Genomic DNA, 26,874 nt, shown 5'->3' on the forward strand with positions numbered 1-26,874 from the left:
CTTGTGTTTACTGGCAAGTGTATGAACTCACAATAAACACTAATCAAAGTGTAAACATGCCTCAATGTAAAGGCCAGCCACACATAACCCGCAGCTACACTTTACCGTATTGTATTGACCTTATATTTTTAACTTCTGAATTATGTCAGTTTTTTTTTCATTTTACTTTCCCACAAATTCATACTGTAAATGTACTCGTAATTAATAGTTTAAGGTAATAACATTATAATTTATTTGTTTAAAAGCAATTTTTTTAATAACTTAACTGAAGACAGTTTTTTTCGTAGAAAAATCTCCTTTCTCAAAGTAGGTCAAGACGTGTTTTGCACAATATAGTTTATTAAATAAATACCTAATGTTGCTTTCCATCACAGAAGGGTTCTATCTTAAGGATGACTCACGTTATACCGGGCCGTGACCGGGCCGGAGCTTTCGGTGCTTACTTTTCTATGACATGACAGGTGATCAGATGCTTTCCATAGAAAACGTAGCGCCGGAAGCTCCGGCCCGGTCACGGCCCGGTCTAACGTGAGTCATCCTTGCAGTGCAATAAAGATGTTTCCATCTGAAATTCCAACAGAAATGGAATCCCACATATTATCTTCAAGAAAGCGTAGATTTGATTTTCCAAAAAATAATATTATCACTTGCTTGCTGCCTTTTGATCCTCTTTTTTATTTGTAATTACGGTAAACCTATAATCTAAAAATATCGAGTCTACACTTTATAGAAACGGTTTAGGCCCTTAGTACTAACAATGCTTAGACTAAAAGATAATTGACTATTTTATTTATTGACGCTGAAAAACTTTAGCTGGGCTCGTGCTTAAAGCTTTTAAGCGTTCCGTCGTTTGTAATGTGGCTATTAAAAAAATAGTAAATAATGGTCATAATAAGAATTTACTTTTCTACAATAATATCATTATTTAAATTCAATAATTATAATATCGCAAAATGTCGATTGATAAGATTATGTTGTTCATTCAAATAATTCTTAAGATTTTTATTTGTTATAGAAAAAGAAAGCATCCAAACTCTATAGCCACATAACAATACAGACTTTGAATTTAAAACGGTCGATCATACATCATTTTTATATAAATACATGCTTATTATGTTTTTACAACGGCTTTCTCTAAAGCAACACTTAAAGTGATTATTGTTATGTTCTTAGCTAGAATTATAAAGAGACTTGAAGTATACATACATGACTACAACTTTTATATACACATTCTAACATTTTATTGTCAGTTCTGAACTTTATGACAAATTAACTTACTAACGAATAGAGTATTTACAGTAAATATCAGTTGTTTGGCTTTTAAAAAGCCTATACATCTTAAAACACTTTCTACACATCTCATTCTATACACTGAAAGCATTCTTACTGAATTTAAAATACAGTATTGTCTCATTATAAACAACATTTGAATAGTCATTCAAAATTGTGCGTGTGTAGCCCGGGGGTTGGTAAATTCACGCCTTATGCCCCACATACATGGACTAGGTGATGTGAAAATCACCCCGGAGGAGTCTCGTGAAGGTCTTTTTGAATTGCTGGTTAGCAAGGGCGTAGCAGAAAGGGTTAATAGGACTATTAGCGTAGCACAAAAAGTACGTGAACATGTATAAATGCTTGTTCGTACAGGGCGGATCTGTGCAGAAACCTTCCACTAAAGCTAAAATGTGATAAGGCGTCCAACAAACTACGAACGCGCCGAGAATAAACGAAATTGTCCTAAACGCTTTCCTCGCCCTGTTTTCTGACTTCGACTTCTGCCGCCCGATACTCGGGAACAGGCCGTCGCGCTTCGAACGTTTAACTTTTAATTTCTTTCCAATGTTTTTAACAAACTCTTTCTTCGAGTCGCCACGGCCTGACCCAGTAACGGCGGGGCTAGACGCTTCGCTGTTTTCCACGGCCGGCGTTATGCAAGCGTTTAGTTTCAATGGCGAGATAATTTCAGGCCGCTTCGGTGACTGCTGGTCGTTATTATTGGAAGACGTTGACACTAAAGTGATCACTGGTTTGGGTCGCTCTCCCGTCGTCAAACTAACCTCTGTGTTGACTTTTATAGGCGGTGGCGGTGAGAAGCTTGATTTAGGAGCCGGCGCTTTGGCCTCCGCTGTAGCTCTAATAAGAGCTGCTTGCAAAAGGGAACTATTAGTTACATTGGTTGCACTATTCAAAGTTGGTGGAGATGAAGGTTCAGTTGCAGTTGGAAACGTCACAGAAGAGGGAGGACTTTCATTAGTCGGTGTAGGAATGACGATGGAGCTCTCATCCATATATCTCAAATCAGCGCCGTCCATTCCGACTAGTACGTCATATGTATTGCCATCTCTTACTACTCTAACAGTTCTTGCTCGAGAGGATTCGGAATAAGACGGAGGGCTTTCGGATACAGAAGGGCTGCACCTGAACTCAGTAGGCGGAGGTATAATTCTTTGAGCAATAGTCGTCGATACTTCTCGTTGTTCAGACGGCGTAGCTATACCTGAAGACGTCGGTGAGGTGACACTAGTGTTTGACGGAGGCACTGTCGGCGCTTGTACGGCTGGTCCAGTCTGAGACGTATCAGGGTTGTCAGTGTCAAGTAAACTTTTTTCGGATATCTGTGACAGAGAAGATTTAGGCTTATCAAGTTCTTGTTTCGTTACAGAGGTTTGTTTTAAATCTGTTTTGATTAGCATTCCGCCATTCATGCGCATGTTGTTGAGCAGTTGGATCGCTCCGGTTTGCATCACGAGGTTGGCTACAGACGGGCGCTTTTTGGCGTTGGTTTGAGTAGTGCTTTCGTCATCGGAGTCGAAAGCGGGACTACTAGACCTTTCCGCTTCTACTTGATCTTCTTTCTTATCTCCGTCCGATTCAGCAGTTGTTGATGTGGCTGTAACAGTAGCACTACTTTTATGAGCTGACGATTTTTGACTAGAATTAGAATCAGTCGATCCTCCAAGTGTAAGCAAAGGTGCTGCTAAAGAGCCTTTAGAAGTTGAATCTTTTCTAATAGTTTCGGATACCTTCATTTGATCTTCACTAGAAATTGTGGCTTTGGAAAGTGCCGCCATGCCTGCAGCCCGTCCAGCCATTCCTGACATGACACCTGCACTCAAAGCCACCATGGATTGCATCTTTCTTTGTTTCGCCTCACTTTTCTTTTGCATATCATAAGCAGTCTTAAATATTCCCGCGTATAGCACGATAAGGACAATCAATGTAGTCCAGTAATATCCAATAATTAAAGCTGTGTTAAAAATGGGATCCTTTAGGAACTGTACAGCGCATTCTCCTTCTTGCAAATCCCTGTAGCCGATGAAATGTTCCCATCCAAAAATAGTTGTAAAGAACAGTAAGGCAGGTATAATCCAGGTGACAGTCACCATCCAAATAACTCGGTTTTTAGTTCTCCAGGCTCTGTATCGAGCTGCTATTTTAACGCTGCAGAATCTGTCTACAGTAATAAGGAGCACGGTGTATTGTGATACTAGACAAACGGTGTAGTCGACGGAAAGCCAGAGATCGCACAATAGAGGGCCGAGATGCCAGTAGCCTTTCAAAACGTAATCTGTGTAAAATGGCATGGATATTGTACCTGCGGACAAGGACAATCTTATATTAAAAGAGGCAACAGCTGAATTTCTCGAGCTTCAGTGGATTTGAATTGCTAACCGTTGCATGCAATTTGTAGAGGTTATTTTCTTTCTAAATAACGTCTGTGGAAACATATCGCAGGTATTTAAAGAAGATACATCTCAGGCTTATGAAGAATAATAATTTGACAGTTTCAATTATTCAGAAAATCATGTTTCGCAAAAACGATTTTCTTTTTTAAGATGCCTTATGAGCAATTTTGTTTTTTGATTTGGTAATCGTCGCAATTTTTCAAAACTCAAATAAAATGATAATTTGGCGCGTAGATATTTTTCCTCAACAAAAAACGGAATATTAAAGAATAATGATGCGTGTGGGTCGGAAAATGATTTTCGAAATTATTTATTTAGATATTAAGTTGAATTTTACTATAGCAAGTATTTTTCCTTAGTGTCCTTACCTATGAGCAGGTCTGTGGCAGCGAGCGAGGCGATGAAGCTGAAGATGAAGGCGATAGGTTGCCGAATAATCCGGTCAACAAGAAAGTCCATGAGCACCAGGACATTGCGGCTGACTTTCAGCAAAATACTCAAGAGCAGACAGCAGGAATTTATATTGGTAAATTGGTAATATCTCACCTATGAGAAGGTCTGTGGCAGCGAGCGAGGCGATGAAGTAGTTGCTGGGCTGACGAATAGTCCGGTCAACAAGAAAGGCCATGAGCACCAGGACATTACCGCTGACTGTCAGCAGGATGACCAGCAGTAGGCAAGTGGCGAAGATCGCGGCCAGCCACAGCGGGAATGGTGGGAGTATTGGTTCCTGTGGGAGAAATAGTAATGTTAATTGTTTTCTAAATGAAGCGGTGGTGACCGTTGACTTGACGTCAGAACTTAAACTATCGTGAGACATATTTCAAAATATTTAGATCAGTACGGTTTCACTCACTGTTATTTTTAGTTGCTTTTGGCGACATGTTTCCGAAAGAATCCGAAACATGTCGCCAAAAGCGACTAAAAATAACAGTGAGTACCGTACTGATCTAAATATTTTGAAGTCAGACTTTCAATCCGGAGGTCGCGGGTTCAAAACTTCAAAACTTACCACGAATGTATATATATTTATGCCCTTGACTGTAACTGAACAAATAGTCTCTAAAGTTTGTATAATATCAATATACTAACACAATGAAAATCGTAGGTACCTAGCTAACCTGCCCTATCGTCAAGGTTGCATTGACTTTGAAATACTGTCTATTTATTCTTTGCTACAAAATAGGCTTCTTTTATACCCATTTTGCCTCACAACCGCCGCAACAAAAACAAATGACTTCATATGCTTTTTACAATCGATAAAATGCCACAGCGACTCGGATCGGCAAACCTATCGATAGGTTTACAGATAGCTATCTATAGGAAACCCATCGATACGTTTATCGAGTTCTGAGTTTTCTATTACAAGGCAAAAATGGCTGAAACTAGGCTAATTTGCTCTATTAAGTATGCTGTTTATTATCTACGGAATAGGTTTCTTAGATATTTACACTTACATTTAAAGATCGTTTACGGATACAAGGTGATTGAAATCGGTTGTTATTTGTGTTCGGCAGATTCTTTTGAAATTCAAATAAAAGGCTGTTTAGGTGTTTTTGTCAACAGCTGTTTTGTTTTGCAATATTTTGGCGTAAACAACGTAGGAAACGATAAGCGTAAATATATCTGAGGTACAGCTGATCAATGCCTGCCCCAAGTCGAGCAAAATTGCCGCTTACAGTCAGGGTTTTTTTCTAACTAGTATCTTCCTTCCTTCTATTAATAAAAAATAATAAAAAACAATTCTTTGATTTTTTAAGACTATGGTTAAAATCCATTGAGGTGAAAAAGACTCTTTTTACAGCATTCTGTACTACCTTTTACATTGCAAGTCTGTGGGCGTGCTATACGCAAAAACAGTACAACGCTCTTCGTATACAATATAACAACGCCTTCAGGGTGCTGATGGGACTACTTCGTTTTTGTAGTGCGTCGGGGATGTTCGCGGAGGCCAGGGTAGACTGTTTTTACGCTACAATGAGGAAACGCTGCACATCCCTGGTGTGCAGAGTGCGGGCTAGTTCCAGCGGCATCTTGAGGGCGTTTGCGGAGAGGTTTGACTGCCAGTACTTGAATCACTGTCAGATGATTCACGTGCTGGTGTCCAAGCCTTCCTAAGGCTCGACCGGGTGTTATTGTTTAGGTTAGATTTTAAGTAATAATTATGATTTAATTAATTAATTTAATTTTAATGTTAATTTTAACTTAGCTATAATTTTATAATTTTATTATTTAATGTAATGTCCCAATGTAATGTGATATGATCCTAAGTTGGTCGAAATAAATGATTTTATTTATTATTTATTTATTAAAATACAAAAATTGTTAAAAAATATGTTCAATGATATCAATATCCAAGGAGGAAAATGGGGACTACATTTGTATGGAGAAGCGGTTGTTCACTGTCTTCTTATGAAGGTAGATACTTCGGCACTGGCATATGGCAACCTATAAAGTTAGGTCAAACGCGTGTATCAGTATTTCCAAGATATAGTTACTTTCGTATTTTCCAGTCCGCTAATATTAAGTTTTGATACATTCAAAAGGCCACTATCATTTATAGTCTGCCTCATTCGCACTCATAAAATGTTAACATACTGATGGCTTCTCTTTTGCACATTAGCTTTAAGCGAGGTATCGACATGGATCGACATGGTGGAGACGGATCTGCGCGAACTCCGAGTCAACAATTGGCGAAAAGCAGCGCAAGATCGAGGAAATTGGCGTTGTCTTGTGTCGAAGGCCAAGTATCATTTTGGGTCATCATTTTGGGCCAATATCTTTAAAGATATTTTGTTTTCGCTTAAGCGAAAGCGTCATTGTAGTCTGTAATTACTTCTTACCAGCACGTTGTTGTCCAAGGAGTTGTTATAGTAGTATACGTCAGAGTAGTTAGACCCGTTCAGAAGGTAAATGTGCTGGCACTCGCTGGGACTGTCGGTCGGGAGGCACGTGCGTTGCTTCAGTTTTAGTAGTTTCCTGCAAATAAGATATTTATTTAGTTTCTATTCGTACTCAAGCGATAGCTGGAAACTCCGTTTGGTTACTTATATCCTCCAAGCGTAAAAAAGTAGTAGGTATACGTAAAAGTGTGCGAATAAACACTCACCACTGTGTAATAAAACTCGTGCCGATGGTGTATATCGGTGTAGATCTATTGACGTCGAGGCTTTCCGTCGAGTTCATTATGGTATCGAAGGCTCTATTATTGTCTACGGTTATCTGCCGGACGCCTCAAACGCCTGGAGTCTGAAACAAATGGGTGTTGATGAAAATGTGTTATCTGTGTGGGATGTCAACATGCCTGTAGGGAAAAGCAGGGTCAGATTTTGGCTAATATCTCGAATATTTGTACGAATAGCATTATAATTACTTTGAACAAAAGATTCCACATAAAATTTTATACAAATTAGGTCATATTTATTTTTACTCTACGATCAATACTTTAGGAGCTACAGGCTGTTCAAGTTAACAAAGATATAAAAAATTACGAATTAAGAAAACGTTGTTTTTTCATAGTTGTTCATCATAACTCAAATTTTTAGTTTAAAGTAAGCAAGCTTAGTCACCTGCTGATCAAAAATAAAAATAAAAACGACCAAGATCAAGTCCCGTAGGGTTCCGTAGAAAAAAATGCATAGAATATTGGCGCTTTTCAATTTTAACGCTCAGCACAGACGATATCGCTCAACAAATCGTTGAGTGAATTAAGATCAATCAATGTAGGGAAGACGGCATATATAGTTTTCTGGCAAGAACTTTAGAATAGAATAGAATAGATGATGCTTTATTCAAAAAAGCTTAATATAAATATAAAAAATAACACTGACATAGATTGTTGGTTATAAAGCGTTCTTGAAATGGTCTCCAGTCTCAGCTTCATGTCAAGGAACCTATGAGTATCGTATTTGTATACGTACTTCGTACAGACACAGTAATAAGACAGGAAGAACTTTGCTCCCTCTGCTATACCGACTTTCTGTAAGTGGAGTATGTGCATATCCGCAAGAGTTAGAAGCGACGAAAGAGCCTTAAAGGGCCTTAGGTAGCCGAAAGTCCCTTCTTCAAATTGACCTTTTAAGCCGAACCTTTCACAAGCAGTTCACGACCTACTAATAGGTTTAAAGGTGCCAAGCACGAAGAATTATTTCAAATCCTTACAAATCAATATCTTATTTTCATCCATTGAATCTCGGCTTCATTTCTGGCACAAGATCATTGTCTGCAGACTCCATTAACGAAGTTCAGTAATCTGATATTAACCTCATTAATGTAGACGAAGTTTAATCGAATTTTGATAAAGCATTAGGTTATTGTTTGAGATTTCCTTTCTTTATTGTGGGTTGTGTATTTAATCAGGACCAGAGCTTAAAAAACATAACTGCGCAGATCTGTGGGATCAAACAATTAGAAGTTTGGAAGAGTTTTAACAATAAAATAGCCACACCCAAATACAAAGTAGTCTGAGTAAAAAAAAGTTTTTTCAACAGTGAACTTTTATTTAATTTTTCTCAGTCACTTTATTTTATGGATATGTGCAACTCGGTTCCGTAAAACGACCCATTTATGGTTTAATTACAACTATGGTCCAAAGGTTTAGTATGTGATTGACTATCAATATCAATGTTTTTTTCGAGGTTGTCTGCGTTTTTCTTCAATTTATGAGCATATTTTACTTTAACTTTACTTAAATTTTGCGTCTTTCAAATAACAGTTACACGTAATCGAAGATATTCAAGCTTGTTTTGGACCGTAGTTAGGAAATTTTGGATTTTGGTTTGGATTTTGAATTTTGGAATTTTGGCAGTTGGGTGGTTTTACGGTTCGTGATTTCTAAGAATAAATTTAGCTATACACCATGTTTTTTTTAAACTTCGTTAATTTTAAGAGTGCATTGTTGTGGTTAAATTAAGTTACTTTCTCAAAAAATCGATTTCGGATATAATTCAAGCTTGTTTTGGACCGTAGTTAGGAAATTTTGGATTTTGGTTTGGATTTTGAATTTTGGAATTTTGGCAGTTGGGTGGTTTTACGGTTCGTGATTTCTAAGAATAAATTTAGCTATACACCATGTTTTTTTTAAACTTCGTTAATTTTAAGAGTGCATTGTTGAGGTTAAATTAAGTTACTTTCTCAAAAACACCGATTTCGGAAATAATAATTTATTTTTATCTAATAAGCATGTAAATTTGTTTAAAGGCTTGTTTACATATTGATAAGTCTTTAGAGTTTGTACATTTATACTAAAACTAGATCTCGGAAGATTGATGTCCAACATTTAGAATATCATTATATTGATGTCAAAGTTTTTAATTGTTTGGTTGAGTTAAAATAATGCCCGTGTTATGCTTAGTTTTAATTACTTTTTATGAAAATTTTAAATAAATAAACTGACCCCATGAAATATCATTAGGTTATTTGAGCACCTGTTTTCGTGGGCGTTACTCACCTTGTGAGATAAGGCCCCGGTCTGACGGATGCCCGCCGCCGTCCGGCACCCGTCCGGAAGCATCGTGTGATCGCGGCTTACGTCTGTGGAGGAAATACGGAGATAACATCGTGTGGGGTTGAAATTTGTGTTTTCGACATCAAACGACATCAAACCTGCAGCTGGTTTGACGTCATTCGAGTTTCAGTTTATTCAGCCTTTGCGTATGCTTCAACCCAGACGGGAATTTTTTCGATTATTTTATAAGGAAAAATTTGTCCTGAAAAAAAAGTAAATCATATTCATTAGGATCTATACTAATTAGTACCCTTAGGATATGCTTTCGTATCAATAACTAGCGACTCACCCCGGCTTCGCATGGGTATACCATAATAAATTATATACCTAAAACTTCCTCAAGTATTGCTCTATTGGTAGGTGAAAACCGCATGAAAATCATTCTATTAGTTTTCGAGTTTATCGCGAACATACAGACACACAGACTTACAGACATTCGCGGCCGGGGACGTTGTTTTATAATATGTATAGATACATACTCATCTCGCAAAATATGGCTAATGGTTGAAAAAAAAAACACCCTGTGTAATACGGTTAAAATAAAGTTAAAAATAGAAATACCTAAGCCCAAGATTTTATTTTGACCAGACTTACTCATTTTAGTTCAATCGTCAATACTTTTAAATAAGTAACATCTTTATAGTTTAAACAAAGATGTTTAAATATTAGAATTTCATATTGTTTTGTGAGAGTCGAGCCGGATTACATTCGGATTCAGACTGCATCGGCATTATTGCTACAGCGTTCTTGTTCAGCATTATTTTTTAACTGATATATTAAAAATGCATTTTAGGGTTCCGTAAGACTCCGCTGTCCGTCTGTCTGTTTGTCTGTCACCAGGCTGTATCTCATGAACCGTGATAGCTAGACAGTTGAAATTTTCACAGATGATGTATTTCTGTTGCCGCTATAATAACAAATACTAAAATATACGGAACCCTCGGTGCGCGAGTCCGACTCGCACTTGGCCGGTTTTATTAACTTGCTTCGATTTTTAAACGTACACATTTTATATTTCTTTGGAGTTTGGGTATAAAATGAAATATCCGTATTAAGTTGCTTTCTTGCATAGCACTTGCAAGCTAGTAAAACTTAGCTACGCTAGGATTATTTGTCATCGCCTAGTTGACTGCGCCGTGTTTATTCACCCGTGAGTTATCTCAAGGAAACCTACCTATGTACCTTACTAGGTATACGAGTAGGTCAAGTATATCCGCATTCAGGCGTGCTATATAATTTTAAAGATGTTCAAATTGTAGGAAGAGGTCTGATATTTATGAAATTCTATGAATACATGTGACATTCAAGCTCTGCTTTCAGGTGATTACCCTTCGGCCCAATCCGAACAATGTGTATAAGCATTGTTCAAATTGGGCCGTATGTATCGATCAGTAACCGGAAATCGCCCTTTATTTGGAGCCAAGGGCAAATGCCATGAAAAAAATTACAAAAACATTTCTAATTTTCATGTATTTTCAGTTGAAATTCGTTATAGTTATTCGATTTGTAGCTGGCCCCGAACGGCTTATCCTTTGTCTACTGTTAAGTAAAACCGCACGTGCCACTACCTGCATAAAAATGGTTCTGTCACTTTAACCGGTTATTGAATTACAACTCCTATGGAAATTGCAATAAGATTGAAAATGAACAAATGGAAAATTAATTTGCGGATTCTTGTGTGGTCCCTCTATGGTAACTGAGTGCCGGCGAGTCGAACGCTACAGAACCAGTCTAAAATGTGTCATCGAGATGCGTAACATAGGCGCATTATCAAAGAGCGCACCTACACTGGTTTTTTTAAACGTTGAACTAACCCGCGCTCAGGTGCCAATTAGAATTACACGACCCTTTGTTTGCAAGTAGTGGCACGTGCGGTTTTACTTAACAATTGACAAAGGATTAGCCGCTCGGGGCCAGCTACAAATCGAACGACTATATCCTGCTTATCATTGCAGTATAATTTTACCAGTGATTTATAGCTCACGAATCTGGCGAGCAAAATTGTATACATAAGTACATTTTCAGAGTAATTGAGATAAAAGTTAAAAATCCGCCCAAGTTTCGCACGGCGTGCCATATCTTTTTTTTCCTTCTAATCATGGCTTTACCCTTTCAAGTGCACTGCGAGTCCAGTCAAGATTCAAAACTGTAACAAATTGTAAAACTAAATACCGCTGTCGGTTCCATAACTACTAAACTGCCACCGTCCTGACACGAAACTGTCCAAATCAGATAACTTGCGCCGTTAACAATTTCTCATCAAGAAACAATAACAAGCCCAAAATGCCTGTCACTCGACTTACAACCTCACAAATGACCACTGGTGAGCCTTACGCAGTTTCAATAAGGTTGACGATCAGTTGTTCAATGATACATAGTTACAGTAACCAGGAGGGGGTAGCTATCTCCGTCACTGTCGCTTTATCATGCAAGAGCGATAGAGACTGACGTAGACAATGGGCTACATGCATGATGTATGTTCAATAAACACGTTCGACGGCTCGAAATGAATCCAAAAATAATATGTAATTAATCCGTAATTTATTGTAACATTTTTATTCGATTCGAGTTTAAACACGTATATTAATTAGATTTATTGTATCTATCTTGTTGAGATCTGAATTTTAAGGTTTACTATATAATTTACTTCTTTATTAGCTTAATGACGACCCGCATGGTACTTATTTCTGTGACATGACATATTATTATGTGCTCATTTTGTTCATTTATTGTGTACCTTAATAACGGCCCTTTCTTGGTGATTTTATTTCCTAAATAGGTATGTAATTGTTTTTAATTTATTACGTAACTGCTGACGTACTATTGTAATTTAATAATTGGTAATTTTAACTGAAATAGTAATCGTCACTGATCTTTTTCTATATAAAATAAAAAAAACTGACAATCACAATATAAATTCGTAAGAATTTACCATGCGTAGTTTTAAGTGAAATTGTATATTGTGCGATAAATAAATCATATTATAATTATTATATCATATAATTTTGACATTTTTTTATTGCCCTAATGTATATTGAACACTTTTATTTGAATAGTTGTGTTATAACGAGATTTTTTGATGGCAATTATATACACAACTCGCGAACGCTAAGCGAAGCGGCGCGGCGGGCCCACGGCGTTCGCGTTCGCAACGAGATCGCCCACGTAGGACACTTCTATAGGTATCAAAGGATTGATTCACCCCGTGCCGCATCGCTTCGCTTCGCGTTCGCGTGTTGTTCGCCTACGTAGTACGCTGCGTAATGATTCCTTTGCATACATTGTGACTTCACAGGGCGAACGCTTTTTGTATGGTGCGTGCGCAAACCGAAAAGAATGTAGCTTTTATATACCCGGAGGCCGATTCCGATCTTACAATTTGATATAGTTTTCATTCTATTTTGATACGACTGTTTGTTAATTAAGACGAACGCCAATTAAAACAGATTTTGATATCAAGGTTATGTAATTAGGTTTTCACTCGCCCGTGCGTGTATCTCCCTCGCGCCATATGTACATTAACGAGCGAAATGCACGGGCAAATGAAATAAAATTGTTTATATATATCAAATTATACTTTCGAATTGGCCTCACGATACTTGATTGCATTTATAGTCAGCACCAATCATCCGCGCTCACGCTGTGTCTTACGTAAGCGAACAACTCGCGAACGCGAAGCGAAGCGGCGCGGCGAGGCGCGGCGGGCCCACGGCGTGCGCGTTCACAACGAGATCGCCCACGCGTTCGCGTGTTGTTCACCTACGTAGTACGCGCCGATTGATGCAGCAGTGCACGCTGAATCATGGACGCGTATTCTGATTGTAATAATTGGTTATAAAACTACCAGAAGATTAATAGAGAATCGTAGATAGCAACTGGCGCATACTCCACCGACAAGAGCCATGCTCTTAAATTATGATGATGATGATGTAGATAGCAGTTATTTTTAGACACATTTTCTATTTTAAAACCCGTATAAAACTATAAAGAGTAGGTAATTTGATCGTGACGTCACATGCTAGTGTTTCATATAAATTCCATAGTAGCAAATCGTTTTGGCAGTTCAAAAAAAGAAACTGATTTAACTAGTACTCAAATATCCTATTTGTTGGAACACAATCGGCCTCCCTTTCGGAAAGTATTAATTTACGGTTAGTTTTTGTTTTGCCATTGTCTGGCTCTGCCGGGTTGTTTGTAGAAGGCTACAGATTTAAGTATACGGGTTGTTTTAATTGTTTTTTCTACTGAATAAACACGGTGCACTATTTTTAAATTGCTTCTATTTTTCACTCGTATTTTACATTTTTGATTTTGATTTTGTTTTGTTTCGCAGTAAAAATATTGCTGATGAATACCATTAAATGATGGCATGACATGTGTGTTATGTTAGGGTGACATTGGGATGTAAACAACAACTGAAATTACCTACTGTGTGACAGTACTGCTGTGAATTTCCTTGATAATTACGGCAGTAATGCTTCTAGCGGCTACGAACGGCACTCGATTTATTAAGAAAATTAACAGATACAGCCGTTTCTTTTCTTCCCCCGTCTTCTATATACTTTTTTGTCGGTCACAAAGAAAAAAGCTAAGTACGATTATGTCTGGAATTTAATATTGCGCAAAACTTACTAACTTGATGTATAGTCCGATAAGAAATTATAGAAAATTATTGCGGGCGCCACTTCCTACGCAACTGTCACATTTTTGACGAAAAATTCTTAAACATGGCAAGAATTATCCTACAGGGTGGCTAAAAATAAGTGCATTCCCATTGCCAGGGAGATTTTGGGATTATATTGAGCAACTTTTACTATGGGACCAACCACAAAATCGCGAAAAAAATTTACCCGCCCATAGAAAATGGACAGCCAAAATGTATGAAACAGCCAAATTTTTTTTCGCGATTTCGGGGTTGGTCCCATAGTAAAAGTTGCTCAGTATAATCCCAAAATCTTCTTGGCAACGGGAATGTACTTATTTTTTAGCCACCGTTATATGCTTTTTTTTTTTGTTCCAGTTTGTTTAATTTCTACTATTTTATTTCGCACTATATGTACGGACTGCTGTTTCTGTTTAATGTCAAGAATGAGACAAAGATGTCTATAGAGTTGTCTAATTTGAGAAAACATATTAAGTTTAGTACTTTGGTCTCAAGAGAATTCAGTTAGGACTACAATAAAATATTAGAAGGTGACATTCGGAAGACGACAACAGCATTACACTATACATATACAAACTACACCAGCATTACTGCTGCAGTATTGCAGCGCGACTGCTTTGCTGCAGAAAACGTCACATTTAATATAAATGTTTCAACAAAATAATCTTTTTGACGTTTCCTTCAGTAATGTAATCGGCAGGATTACTGCAGCAGTGTTGCAGCAACTATTCAAAATCGATGTTGCTGTCTGGATTTTTGACATTTGCAATAGTAATGCAGTCGGCAGCAATGTCGTGCGGCATTACTGCTGAGCCTCCTGGTGCTTCGTCACATATATAGATACTCGCGCCTCTGTATGCTTTACAATAGTTATTTGTGCAACAAGAGAGGAAAGTTGGTTTTCCTTGCGAGCGTTGATTCGAAGTTAGAATCTTGAGCGTAGCGAGGGACTCAATAACACGAGATGTAAAATAACTTTGCTCGCGTGTGACATATAATTTTTCACCTCAGTAGTGAGAATATATTAAAGGTCAAAATGTATTTCGAATTACACAGAATAATACAAAGAGTAATAGAAGTATGAAGTGGCAGTTCATGGCCTTCACTAAATTAAAAAGCTACTTTGTTTCACTTCCTGAAGTGAGGAAAGTCGCACTTTCGTCACTCCAAGAAGTGACAAAGGTAGGCTTGTTCGAGCTGCTGAGGTGGAAATAGATATTTACACTTCTGGGAGCATGCCTAGATATAAATGTATTTTATAGCCAGCCGGGTCAAGTGAATAATTGACTTGGGTCAGACACCTGCTCAGCCACCACGAAAACAGAAAAGACATAACCACCACCCAATTCTTATCAGTAAGGGTCTTTTTTTATATTGAAAGGATGCTCTTCTCCTTTTTGAGTGGCAATGTACGTGCCATTTGGCTGAGTTTCGCAAATTACACGAGTAAAAGGAAATTCGGGGTTTTTGAATGAGTTTGTATCACCGGGATGAGAGAGAATGACAAGCGACAGCAACATAAAATTACAATTTCCATCTTTGGACAAAGTACTTATGAAATTTGTTTGGCTTATTTGGGAATTTTAGATTAAGAACTAATTTCAAAACTTAGCTATCTATCGTTAAACAAAAAATAGTTTTTTACGATACAAGTGCGGAAAAGAGGAAATTCGAAACGAGTGGCGATAAATTAAAACACGACCGCAGGGAGTGTTTTAAATCGACACGAGTTGCGAATTACCTATTCGCACGTGTATCGTACAACGTTTTACAGTACATGTGGCCCTTTTAACTTTCGACATATGCACGAAAAGTGCTATTTGACGCACTAGTGCGAGAAAGTAGCACCATATGTACTGTAAAGTTATAAAAAAAAACGGCCAAGTGCGAATCGGACTCGCGCACCGAGGGTTTCGTACTTTTTAGTATTTGTTGTTATAGCGGCAACAGAAATACATGATCTGTGAAAATTTCAACTGTCACGGTTCATGAGATATCACGGAGTCTTAGTAATAGGGTTCCGTCCCGTTTTTACCCTTTGGGTACGGAACCCTAAAAATGGACACCAGCGCAACCTGTGAAAAGCTATACGTACAGTCAGCATCGAAAGTAACTGATCAGACAACGCGTCAAAAGTAACTACCATTCTCAAGTCGTATGGTGCCTGCAATACTTGTATACCAAATTTTGTGTAGAAACTTTACTAAAATTTATTATTTTTAATTAAGATTAAATTCAATCTCCAATAGTCATAAGTTTTAAGATGTGGCCGTATTGAAGGCAACATAAAAAATAGCTTATCAAAAAGGTGTAGAAGAATTAGAATGTAACAGTTACTTTTGAACGCGAACTTTGACTGTAATAGTTTTTTTACTTTTGTTTACGCCACTCATATTTACCTTGTGACCTAATGAGAACTGTTGTGACGCCGCTGATAAAAAACTCGACAGGTGACATAGCGGACAAAGCGAACTATCGCCCCATCTCACTCGCTACAGTTGTTGCTAAGGTGTTAGATAAAATACTGGACGTGCATCTTAGTCAACATACAAAACTGTGTAATGCGCAGTTTGGTTTTCAAGAAGGTTTAGGTACTGAATGCGCAATCCTAACGCTGAAGCACACTGTTGATGACTATATCAATAGAAAATCGCCTATATACGCATGTTTCCTAGACTTGTCCAAAGCCTTTGATCTCGTGTCTTACGATCTACTTTGGAACAAGTTAAGGGAGACAGGCGTGGCACCCGAGGTTGTCAGTCTTTTTTCATATTGGTATGATAATCAAAAGAACAAGGTGAGGTGGGCAAATGTGTATTCTGATGAGTACTCACTTAGCTGTGGTGTAAGGCAGGGAGGGTTAACTTCGCCTCGGTTGTTTAACCTGTATGTTGATCAGCTGATTGGCGAGCTGAGTGGCATTCATATCGGTTGCCGCCTTGATAATATCAGCGTAAATAATATAAGTTATGCGGACGATATGGTGCTACTCAGTCCGTCATCCTATGGACTGCAAAAGCTAATTAAAATATGTGAAAGGTATGCGGATGCACCGGCTTAAGGTATAACGTGAAAAAAAGTGAGTTCATGATTTTCAAAGGTAAGAACAAGTTGCCACTATACATTCCACCACTTCTCTTAAACGGTATGCCTTTGAAGCGAGTGTCACAGTTCAAATATCTGGGCCATGTGCTAACCGAAGACCTTAAAGATGATAAGGATATAGAACGTGAGCGAAGGTCATTGTCCGTTCGCGGCAATATGCTGGCTCATAGATTCACTCGCTGTAGTGTGCCTGTAAAACTATCTCCTTTTAGAGCGTACTGCCAAAGTTTTTACACGAGTGGTCTATGGGTCAGTTTTACGCAGCGGGCGTACAATGCACTAAGAGTGCAATACAATAACGCATTCAGGGCCCTGATGCGGCTCCCTCGTTATTGCAGCGTCGGGCATGTTTGCAGATGCGGCCGTCGACGATTTTTATGCTATAATACGCAAAAAGTCGGCGTCCGTTATACGACGTGTGCGAGGAAGCGGCAACAGCATCCTGCAGATGATAGCGGACAGGCTGGACTCGCCCGTCCTCGGCCGCTTCATGGATCTGCATGTTATGAGAAGGAGTTCACGGGATGCATGAAGCGGCGGAGGGGGTGGCCGCATCTTATATGTTTTTGTTTTTTTGTTTCATAATTTTAATTTAATTTAATTTTAGTTTAGTTTTCCTTTCCTTTTAATAATATTCTAACATAGTTCTTAAGTAAAGAGTTACTAACCATATTATGGAACCTATGTTTTCTGAATTAAATGTATTTTTTTTTTTTATAGTGATATTTTCATTAATTGGCTTTTTAGCTTCCAAAAAATCAACAACGACACCAAAAAGAGCACACATAACACATAATTGATCAAATAACTTTTTAGTTGCTTTATCTTTACTTTGCAATGTTCTTCAGCTGGCAAACTAGGTCTAAGACACATGTAATACAGTCAACTAATATTTACACATGTGTACATATTATATGTTGGTTTTTCCAAAGCAGTAACACCGAACGGCGCCCGCCATTGCTAATTTTAGCTTAGCCTTTAGGGGATTGTGTAATCTCTACGTTCAGAAGGGTTACCGCTCGGTAAGCATTATACAGATGCAAGGTCCATCCAAGTTTAACCTTGTGTATGGTTATTATTCACAACGACCGGACTTAATCGCGTAAAATAAGTTTCAATAAATCGAATATTGTGAGTGTTGTGTGTCGACCCGGTGACATCCCTAGTGCGCAAAACGTTCTTAATAAACAAGACCAAGTGCGGGTAGTTCGAAAAACTCGCGCGCCTAGAAGATGTTGATATCTACTTGAGCCAGTCTTCTCCGAGACCACGGGGACAACGCCGTCCTCGAAACGTCGGAGGTGAATTTAAAACTTATTTTACGCGATTAAGTCCCGTCGTTGTGAATAATAATGAGTAAAAAGTTTAAATCAGTGTCTTGTGTATGGTTAACCGTCACATGGCTATATGGTCGTTATGAATGGTCACGTCTTTGGCAAGCTGTTTAGTAGTTTTCAGTAGTATTCAAAACGCATTATCAAATTATTAGCCACTATGTCATAATGACATTAACGCCTCACAGTTTAAAATTATTGAACCCAACTAGTATTCGAATTTAAACTGTTGTGAGACATACTAACATTAAATCATTTTACGGTTTAGACTCACTTGTTTTAGTCACTCGCGCGAAATGTTTCGGATCGGATCGAATACACGGTCGTCGTGAACGCTGCTCGCACTATTAGTGCTTGAGAAAGGAGACCTAGGCTCGCCGAAACATGTCGCGCGAGTGACTAAAACAAGTGAGTCTAAACCGTAAAATGATCAGAGCAGCGTTCACGACAACCGTGTATTGCGTACACAATACACGGTCGTCGTGAACGCTGCTCGCACTATTAGTGCTTGAGAAAGGAGACCTAGGCTCTCGAGTGACTAAAACAAGTGAGTCTAAACCGTAAAATGATCCAACTAGTATTTTTATTTTCATAATATTAATATGTATTAAGTACTTTTGTTAAGTTTATAAATTGTTTATGCTATGGAAGTAAATCTATTAACACCATATTTATTAAAATTTTACATTTGACGATATATATGGTGGAACGAATGACGCAAACGTACCAAATTAGCTACCCCCTCTTAAAACCACGAGGTGTCTGTTTCACAATGTGAATAAATGAATGAATAATTGTTTATTTGCTATGCTCCATCTACAGCAGTAAATAAGTAATCTGCACCGCCAAGCGTCAGTAAAATTCGATTTAAGTTTCCATTAATATTCAGTCGGAATAAATAATTTGCGAAGTTGTGAGGTTGTAACGAAGTGGCGACGTAATTGGCTGTTAGTTACGCCAAGGAACGTGATTATGCAATCGGGGAACTTTCCAAGTTTGGAGATTATGAGGCTAATAGGCCAATTCGAACATCTGATGTCTAACTGAGGTCATTCAAATATCTTGGATTTCACTCGTGCTGTCCATTCGATACCATGACGACGTTCGTGTTTGCGTTATGTCTATTTTTGTATGGGATTTTGAACAGCACGCCAAGCGGGACGTTTTGGAAACTCAAAATCCCATATAAAAAAAAAAAAAAAAAAATAGTTTATTTACCAAAAAATTATACATTGATTTATTAACCTATGATCTCCACACTAGGCTAGGCCTGTCTTGTGGAGTCAGTTGAGACAATTCCAATTTTTAATTAACATTTTCCTACGCTATAAAATGACACTTAACGCAAACGCGTCACGTACGTCAATGTACACTAGGGGTACTGTAAATTATATTGGCGCGGGCGGGATGCACGATAACTAAATTACATGATTCAAATATATTTTTTTCTACTCGTTGACTATAATGGTTGAATTAAGATGTCGTATACCAAACTATGAAAAAGATGACAGATGGACATCTGAGATCACAAAATGGGGTGGCCCTCTAGGCAAACGACGTAGCGGCAAACCATGTACAAGATGGGACGAAGACATCAAAAAAACGTCTGGAAAAAACTGGATCCGAATGGCTCAAGACAGAGACAAGTGGAAATCGATGGAGGAGGCCTTCACCCAGAAGGGGTCTAACGCACAAAACAAGAATATATAAAAAACCTAAAACAAATTTCAAATAAAAATGTTTTCTTTATACAATACGAGTATATGTAACTAGGAAAACTCAGTGCTTAGAATAAAAGGCTTTTTTATTTTATTTTATTTTATACCAAACTATAATTGCGTACTTTTCATGTATCCCCAACTCAACTATAATAATCATTTCGATACGCTGTAGTCAACTATAAAAAAACAGACTAATCACGTGCCGCCGCGCTCCCATAGAAAATACTAAACGGGCAACAATAGTCGCGCGTTGATAATTATCTTTTGTACTTTATTTTTAGAGTACCCATTTTCATTAATTATTTAGGTTTTATAGTAATAAAAGTATTATTTTATATGACTTATATTAACCGGGATATAGACCGTGATTACCGTATCCCGTCAATATAAGTCTAGTGAAACTAACCGTGAATCTTTCATAACTTATTTTACATGACTCGTAGAAAAAGTATTGTATACAATATTGATATAACCAAGCTTTTCAATCTCGTACCTCACTTAGGCAACTCAGCAAGCTTCGTTGCCTAAACACGGTACTCGATTGTATAAAATACTATTTAATGTCATTGTACATTCGAATTGGCCTGTTTGACGATTATGAGACTGATTCGTTACTCGATTCGACACTTGGGATTATATTACGTGGAGATGACTTTGGAAATAATAGGTACCTATTCATTCGGTATTAGGTAGTCACAGCCCATTTTATCCTACCAATATACAACGTTCGAGAACCCAAGAGATTTTGACAGTATATTCCTGATCATATTTAAAGACTTACATGTCCTATAATTTTTTTTGGAATTCGCCTAGTGTCCGAGTTATGACCAGATAAAAAAAAAATGAACAAACAACAAAACGCCTTTTTGATGGCGATGTTGCCACTATGAGACCTAGCCGAAATATCCTATATCAAATAGCCTTATTGATAGATGTCAGAAAGTGACATTTTACAAAAACTAGGTTTTACAAAAAAAAGTTAAAATTCTTTTTCAGTGACAGTTTTACAAATAGCATTAAAAATCTAAAAAAAAAAAACAATAATATTTTTTTGGCGAAATTGACCTAAACTCATGTAACATTTTTTCCTTCTTTTGACCTCAGAAATGCATGGTTAAAATTTCTCAGGGTCCTCGCAGAAATTTTGTATATTATAACTTTGACCTCAAATTGTGAGATTCAGAGAGATAAAAATTTAAAGTTTTTGTATATGGGTTGTGCTCATTGTTATCTTGACAGGGGTGAATATAATGTGGCTTTCCATTACAGAAGGGTCCTCATGCTTCAAGTGCAATAAGGACCATTTATCTGAATTTCCAACAGAAATTTTGAAATTCCAACAGAAGATGGAAAGCCACATATTTTATCCTCAGTCTCCTGTTGACCACGAATGCTGTAAAGGGTTCGAAACGGCGGGATGTATTTTAAATTTATTTTAAAACGCGATATAATAATATAATAGTAGTCTCGACTAGTGTCTATTAATCTCATATTCACTCTCTACAATGCTGCAGCAAACTAATTGTTTCTGTTTAGCCCAGTGGTTGACTGGTAGAGAATGCCTTAAGGCGTTAAGTCCGCCATTTGTACTTTTTAGAGTTCCGTACCCAAGGGGTAAAAACGGGACCCTATTACTAAGACTCCGCTGTCCGTCTGTCCGTCTGTCTGTCACCAGGCTGTATCTCATCGACCGTGATAGCTAGACAGTTGAAATTTTCACAGATGATGTACTTCTGTTGCCGCTACAACAACAAATACTAAAAAGTACGGAACCCTCGGTGGGAGAGTCCGACTCGCACTTGTCCGTTGTAAATTTGTGCAATATAGTTTAAATAAATAAATAATCCGTTTATATAGTTTGATTTGACGTAAAAAAATGTGACAAAGAAAAAGTGTCAAAACCAAGGCCAGCCCAAAATTATTATGGATCCCACGTTAAAGGTATTTTACGAGCTACTCCATAAAAGTTTGATTGAAGAACTTCCCGAAGATAAAATAAGCTTTCCAAGATTGTTGTTGTTTATAAATATACAACTTTGGGTTTATCATAAAATATTTTTAGATATTTATGGAATACTCATAAATTTAGCTAGATAATTTTTTACCTTTTATACGGTTTTGAACACGATAATTTGCATGGTTATGGTTAGTCAGTCAGTTACTTCGAGTTGATGAAACTGTACCGAAATTGTTATATAGAACTCACAAAATCAAATCTTCAGTCGCTAGCCCTATTCCCCTATTCCGCTATTTTGTCTGCGTTGGAGGTAATGGCGACCAAATTAAAGCAGGGATACTAATCTAGGTTTAATGTTAACAGAAGGCTGGTTGGACTTAGAGGTCGGCACATCATGTCTTTTTCCTCCATACCTCTATCGTTCGTCATCTCATCATTCACTAGCTTTCTTTTCATATCTTGTCTCAAACAGTCCATTCACCTTTTTCTTGGTTTTCCTTTCATCATACGTCCCTCCACATTAATTCCTAATACCTTTTGATTCTCATGACTTTCATCCTTCCGCATCACATGCCCGCTAGGCATGACCTGTTTTTCTTAAAAAAAAATATACATGGTTAATTCCCCTAATTTAAAAGCACGTTTTTATAGTCGGTTAAAAAAATTTAAAGAAATAAGTAGACGTATGAATGTCATTGCTTATATGAATTCTAAACTAGGTGGCGCCATTATTAACCAAACCAGTCAAACAAGTCCAATTTTTCATTTTGAAATTATAAAACAATGAAAGTCTTTTTTATTTACCAGTCTATTATTATTTCTGATAATTATTTGTCTTTACCAAATTAAAAATTAAATCAATTGTATTAAGCAGAAATGTCCAAACGATGTTATTAATCATTGTTATTATTTATTCGCTGTCCTCCGGTGTAGTCTCGGTAGCTCAATTGGCAGAGCATGGGCTAGTGAATGTTTCCACTTTTAAACGACTTGTTAAATTAAGTTCTGAAATATAGTAATATGAATAAATGAATGAATAGTATTTATTTCAGGACAGCAGTTTATAGCATTTAAGTGCCATTCTCTGATAATATGGCTGCGTTGCGTCTAAATAATTGCCACGACTCTTTTCATACATTTTGTATGCGTCGCGACAATTAGACCGCAGACATGTTTTGTGAGAATGACCGTTAAATGGTTAGCTTAATTTTAAAACACAAAGCCGAAAAGTAACCAGAAAGCAATCTTCCCGCAGCGCTCATTTTCTAAAAATGGTGCCAAATGAAAATTAAATTTTCTTCGTTTCTCCTTAATCATTGTCTGACCATTAGCGCAAGTCATTTATATAATTGAGAAGGATTACTTTTACAAGAGACTAGACAATTGTGCAGTTTTTATTTTTTGCTACATTTAGGTGAGTGACGGTGCGTTTCGGGAAATGAATTAGAGATTCACTAGATATGAAATAGTAAAGATACGAGTATGTGACGTCCCACGGTTAAAGGTACCTTATGACGGTTATCTCTTACGCTATTATTAACGCCGCTCCAATTAATATTGGATGCCGCTTACGTCGCATAGCGCCGCAAATTATTGTCAGTCGCCATGAGGTACCTTTTGCCGTGGAACGTCACATACCTTTACTATTTCATATCGAGTGTATCTCTAATTCATTTCCCGAATCGCGCCGTAAGTATTCAGGGTGGGTGCGACTGCGAATTACTCAGAGTTTTCCATGGTTGTGAATATGACTATAAAGGGGCTACCGGAGGTTTCATCGATTTTTAACAAGTTTTGAATCGTATCTCCTACTTTTGCACTACATATAAAATTATATAAAGAAAAACGGCTAAGTTTTTCAATCTTTTATCTCCATTTTTAATTGTCTATCGGATTTCGAATGATATGAATACTTATTTATTTATGATTCTTTTAAACATTGTCTAAAAAAACACTTTTCTTATCTCGACTGCTGTAAAAGATCTTACATATACGAAATCTACATATTTAGGTTCGTCTTTGACGTTTCTAAAAATGTGTCTAAGGTTTTAATTTTAAACTAATTACCAGAAAAGTTATGGCCGGAAAACCAGTTTTGAAAACAATGAACTTTAAAGTAAATATGGGATGCTTAAAGCAGTTGCTGTTAATATGATAAGCTACAAAAAACATTACAAAACTAAGGGATTCAGATCGAAGTTCATTGGGCCATGGGATCCCCTTAAGAATTAACATTTATTCTTTCAATAGTTAAATAAAGTAAAAAACAAATAACAACAGCAAGCTCATTAATATGTATTAGGATATTTGCTAGGCCCTTAGCTGTCATGATACAATACAAAATTGTTTATTTCTTTCAAATACACATTGCCATGATTTAGGTGATGGAGCCGCCCGGTAAGCAAAAAATTGCCTGTGTCGGGAGGCACCGCTCTTAAATTCTAAAGATAAATTTCTAAAACTAAAATAACAAAAATGACCATTTAGCTTACACGAAATTTTAACAAACTTATGATATTGTAACTTAAATAATATATAATAATAACTAAAAATGCATGAAAAACGTGTGTATGTGTGTTTGTGTGTTTGTGTGTTTGTGTGTATGTGTGATAGACATGATGACAATCGTTGATAGAAATTGCCAATCGAGACGCAAAATAATAAATTAAAAGTGGAAAAATTCACTGTCTTGGGTGGGACGTGAACCCACGACCACGGATCACTAGTACAGTGCTCTACCATCTGAGCCACCAAGACCGTACCCAATGCAGCGAATATTTCCACCATATATTAGCCATTTGGGAGGCTCTAGCGACCTCTACCGTGAGAGTGTTACACTTCTTAAACGGCTACCGAAGTTCCAAGTCATATTGGAGTCTAAGCTTAGCATCGTTCGCAGTTTATACTTGATACAAAATTAACTCAAACGAATGTTAGAAAATAGTCACGTGATTTTTCGTAGCATCTGACATCCCGATATTATATTTTTTCCTTTCGTTTGTCGTTTATCCTTTTGTCCCCAGGATCCATTGTAGCTACAATTTGAGTACCAAGATTTATAAAAATGTTATTACTGACAGCCTCCTAAAAGTAAACTATCCGATTTCTATTTTAAATTATTTAATGGTATAATTCATCAATGAAAAACGCCCATTAACGGGCGTTGGCAGTTGCTCGATATTTGGGTATCGGAGGGGAGTGACTTTCAGATCCATTTCAGTGCAGATGACATAAATCTACCAAATAGTTTATTTGTTGTCTCTATCCTTAATGTCGACGTTTTATAGAAAAAGACGAATAACAGATGTTAATTTGAGAAACAAAGGGTTAATCTCTGTTAAATCAACGATCACATCTTGATCGTATTGAAGAAACATGTGAGTAATTTGATTAATCCATTAAATATCACTTTGTCTGATCAGTCAAGAGTCAAGTGAAGTCTTAATAGTATCGAATACACACACAAGATCATGATTGGGATGCAGCATGACTGCCAATCAATTTGATTGCTACTTATCAAACAGTTTATGATCAAATGAATTCTGAGAATTGCAATATTACTATATAATTTGCCAAAATCAACTAATAATAGTTACTTGACCTCGTACAGCCAGCACTTAAGCATAGAATAAGTAATAGTACTACCATACAGAAAGGATACTTCCTACAAACCCGCAGTTTCACAGCGATTCAGGGACGAATCATGGTGTCCCTTTCTAATGTATGGTACTATCCCTTTTGGCTATTTAGCGTTGTCAAAATTCAAGTCATTATCTTATCTGTGGTCATGCACGCAAAGGGACGTCAAGTTGTGTCAATACTAATGCTCGGAGCAATGCTGAGCCGAGCGAAGCCGAGTTTGCCCGAAAGGGGGTGTCCCACCACTGACCAAAGTGGCTAAATATATCGGAACACATTTTTATTCCTATGGTAACAAAAGTGTATTACGCCACTTTGGTCGTCACTATTTCGATGCCGAGTGTGCTATTTTAACTTGGTACTTATTGACGTTGTACTGTTTGTTGAGTTATTCAATATACGGCAGTGCCAATTATGGACAATTGCCAGTATATGGTTAATAAACGGATTTTAAGAAGAGAACCCTTTTTGCAAGAGAACCCTAAAATATGTAATAAATTCAATATTTCCCGCTATCTCTACAGCCATATCGCTGAATTCCATTTTTGAAATGTAATAATGAATTATGGAATGGTAATAATTTACCCATTTCTCGAAAAAAAATCTTCCTGTCGCTTTGTCGCGGGACTTTTTTGAATGAATATTATGTTAAAAAGGTTTCCTGTGAAATCTTAATAAATTTATATTTGTTTAGGTTGTTGACGCTGTCACAAGCTCAACTTTTAGGATTTATTGTTTTATCACTAACTATTAAATGAGTATACCTACTTAAGTATGATGACCGGTCTCGCCTAGTGGGTAGTGATCCTGCCTGTGAAGCCGATGGTCCTGGGTTCGAATCCCGGTAAGGGCATTTATTTGTGCGATGAGCACAGATATTTGTTCCTGAGTCATGGATGCTTTATATGTATTTAAGTATTTGTATAAGTATTATATATATCGTTGTTGTCTGTGTACCCACAACACAAGCCTTCTTGAGCTTACCGTGGGACTTATTTAATTTGTGTAAGTGTGTTATTATTTAAGTATGGAAAAAAAAATTTTTTATTATTAAAGACAAAAAAATGATGATCAACGCCCTACTTAACTGTTATACTATTAAATGGCTGCGTACCTACAGAATATTACAGCTTACCTTTTTTTTTTTTTTTTTTTTTTTTTTTTTTTTTTTTTTTTTTTTTTTTTTTTTTTTTTTTTTTTTTTTTTGTGGGGCATCAACATTATTTGATCCTAAATGCGTGTAATCCAAGTTTGTGCAATCTC

At 37.1% G+C, this 26,874-nt stretch overlaps 2 protein-coding genes across 3 annotated transcripts in view; both read right to left on the reverse strand.

Moving 5' to 3' along the window:
- The window catches only part of LOC134743410 (membrane alanyl aminopeptidase-like), a 363,156-nt gene that overhangs the window by 244,319 nt on the left and 91,963 nt on the right, over positions 1 to 26,874 (reverse strand). The window lies entirely within an intron of this gene.
- LOC134743732 (muscarinic acetylcholine receptor gar-2) overlaps positions 980 to 26,874 on the reverse strand; it is a 30,284-nt gene continuing 4,389 nt past the window's right edge. The window contains exons 2-6 of one of the 2 annotated variants that reach the window (XM_063677353.1): positions 9,136 to 9,218; positions 6,796 to 6,935; positions 6,530 to 6,665; positions 4,233 to 4,416; positions 981 to 3,595 (exon numbers count right to left, since the gene is read on the reverse strand). In XM_063677353.1, the coding sequence (XP_063533423.1) occupies positions 1,503 to 3,595; positions 4,233 to 4,416; positions 6,530 to 6,665; positions 6,796 to 6,872 (2,490 nt within the window). In that variant the 5' untranslated portion in view covers positions 6,873 to 6,935; positions 9,136 to 9,218 and the 3' untranslated portion in view covers positions 981 to 1,502. Of the gene's footprint in view, positions 3,596 to 4,232; positions 4,417 to 6,529; positions 6,666 to 6,795; positions 6,936 to 9,135; positions 9,219 to 26,874 lie in introns of those variants that run through there. The other variant, XM_063677355.1, reaches the window with a different exon arrangement.

Source organism: Cydia strobilella, chromosome 8, assembly GCF_947568885.1.
Source record: "Cydia strobilella chromosome 8, ilCydStro3.1, whole genome shotgun sequence".
In the NCBI taxonomy this organism is placed as follows: Eukaryota; Metazoa; Arthropoda; class Insecta; order Lepidoptera; family Tortricidae; genus Cydia; species Cydia strobilella.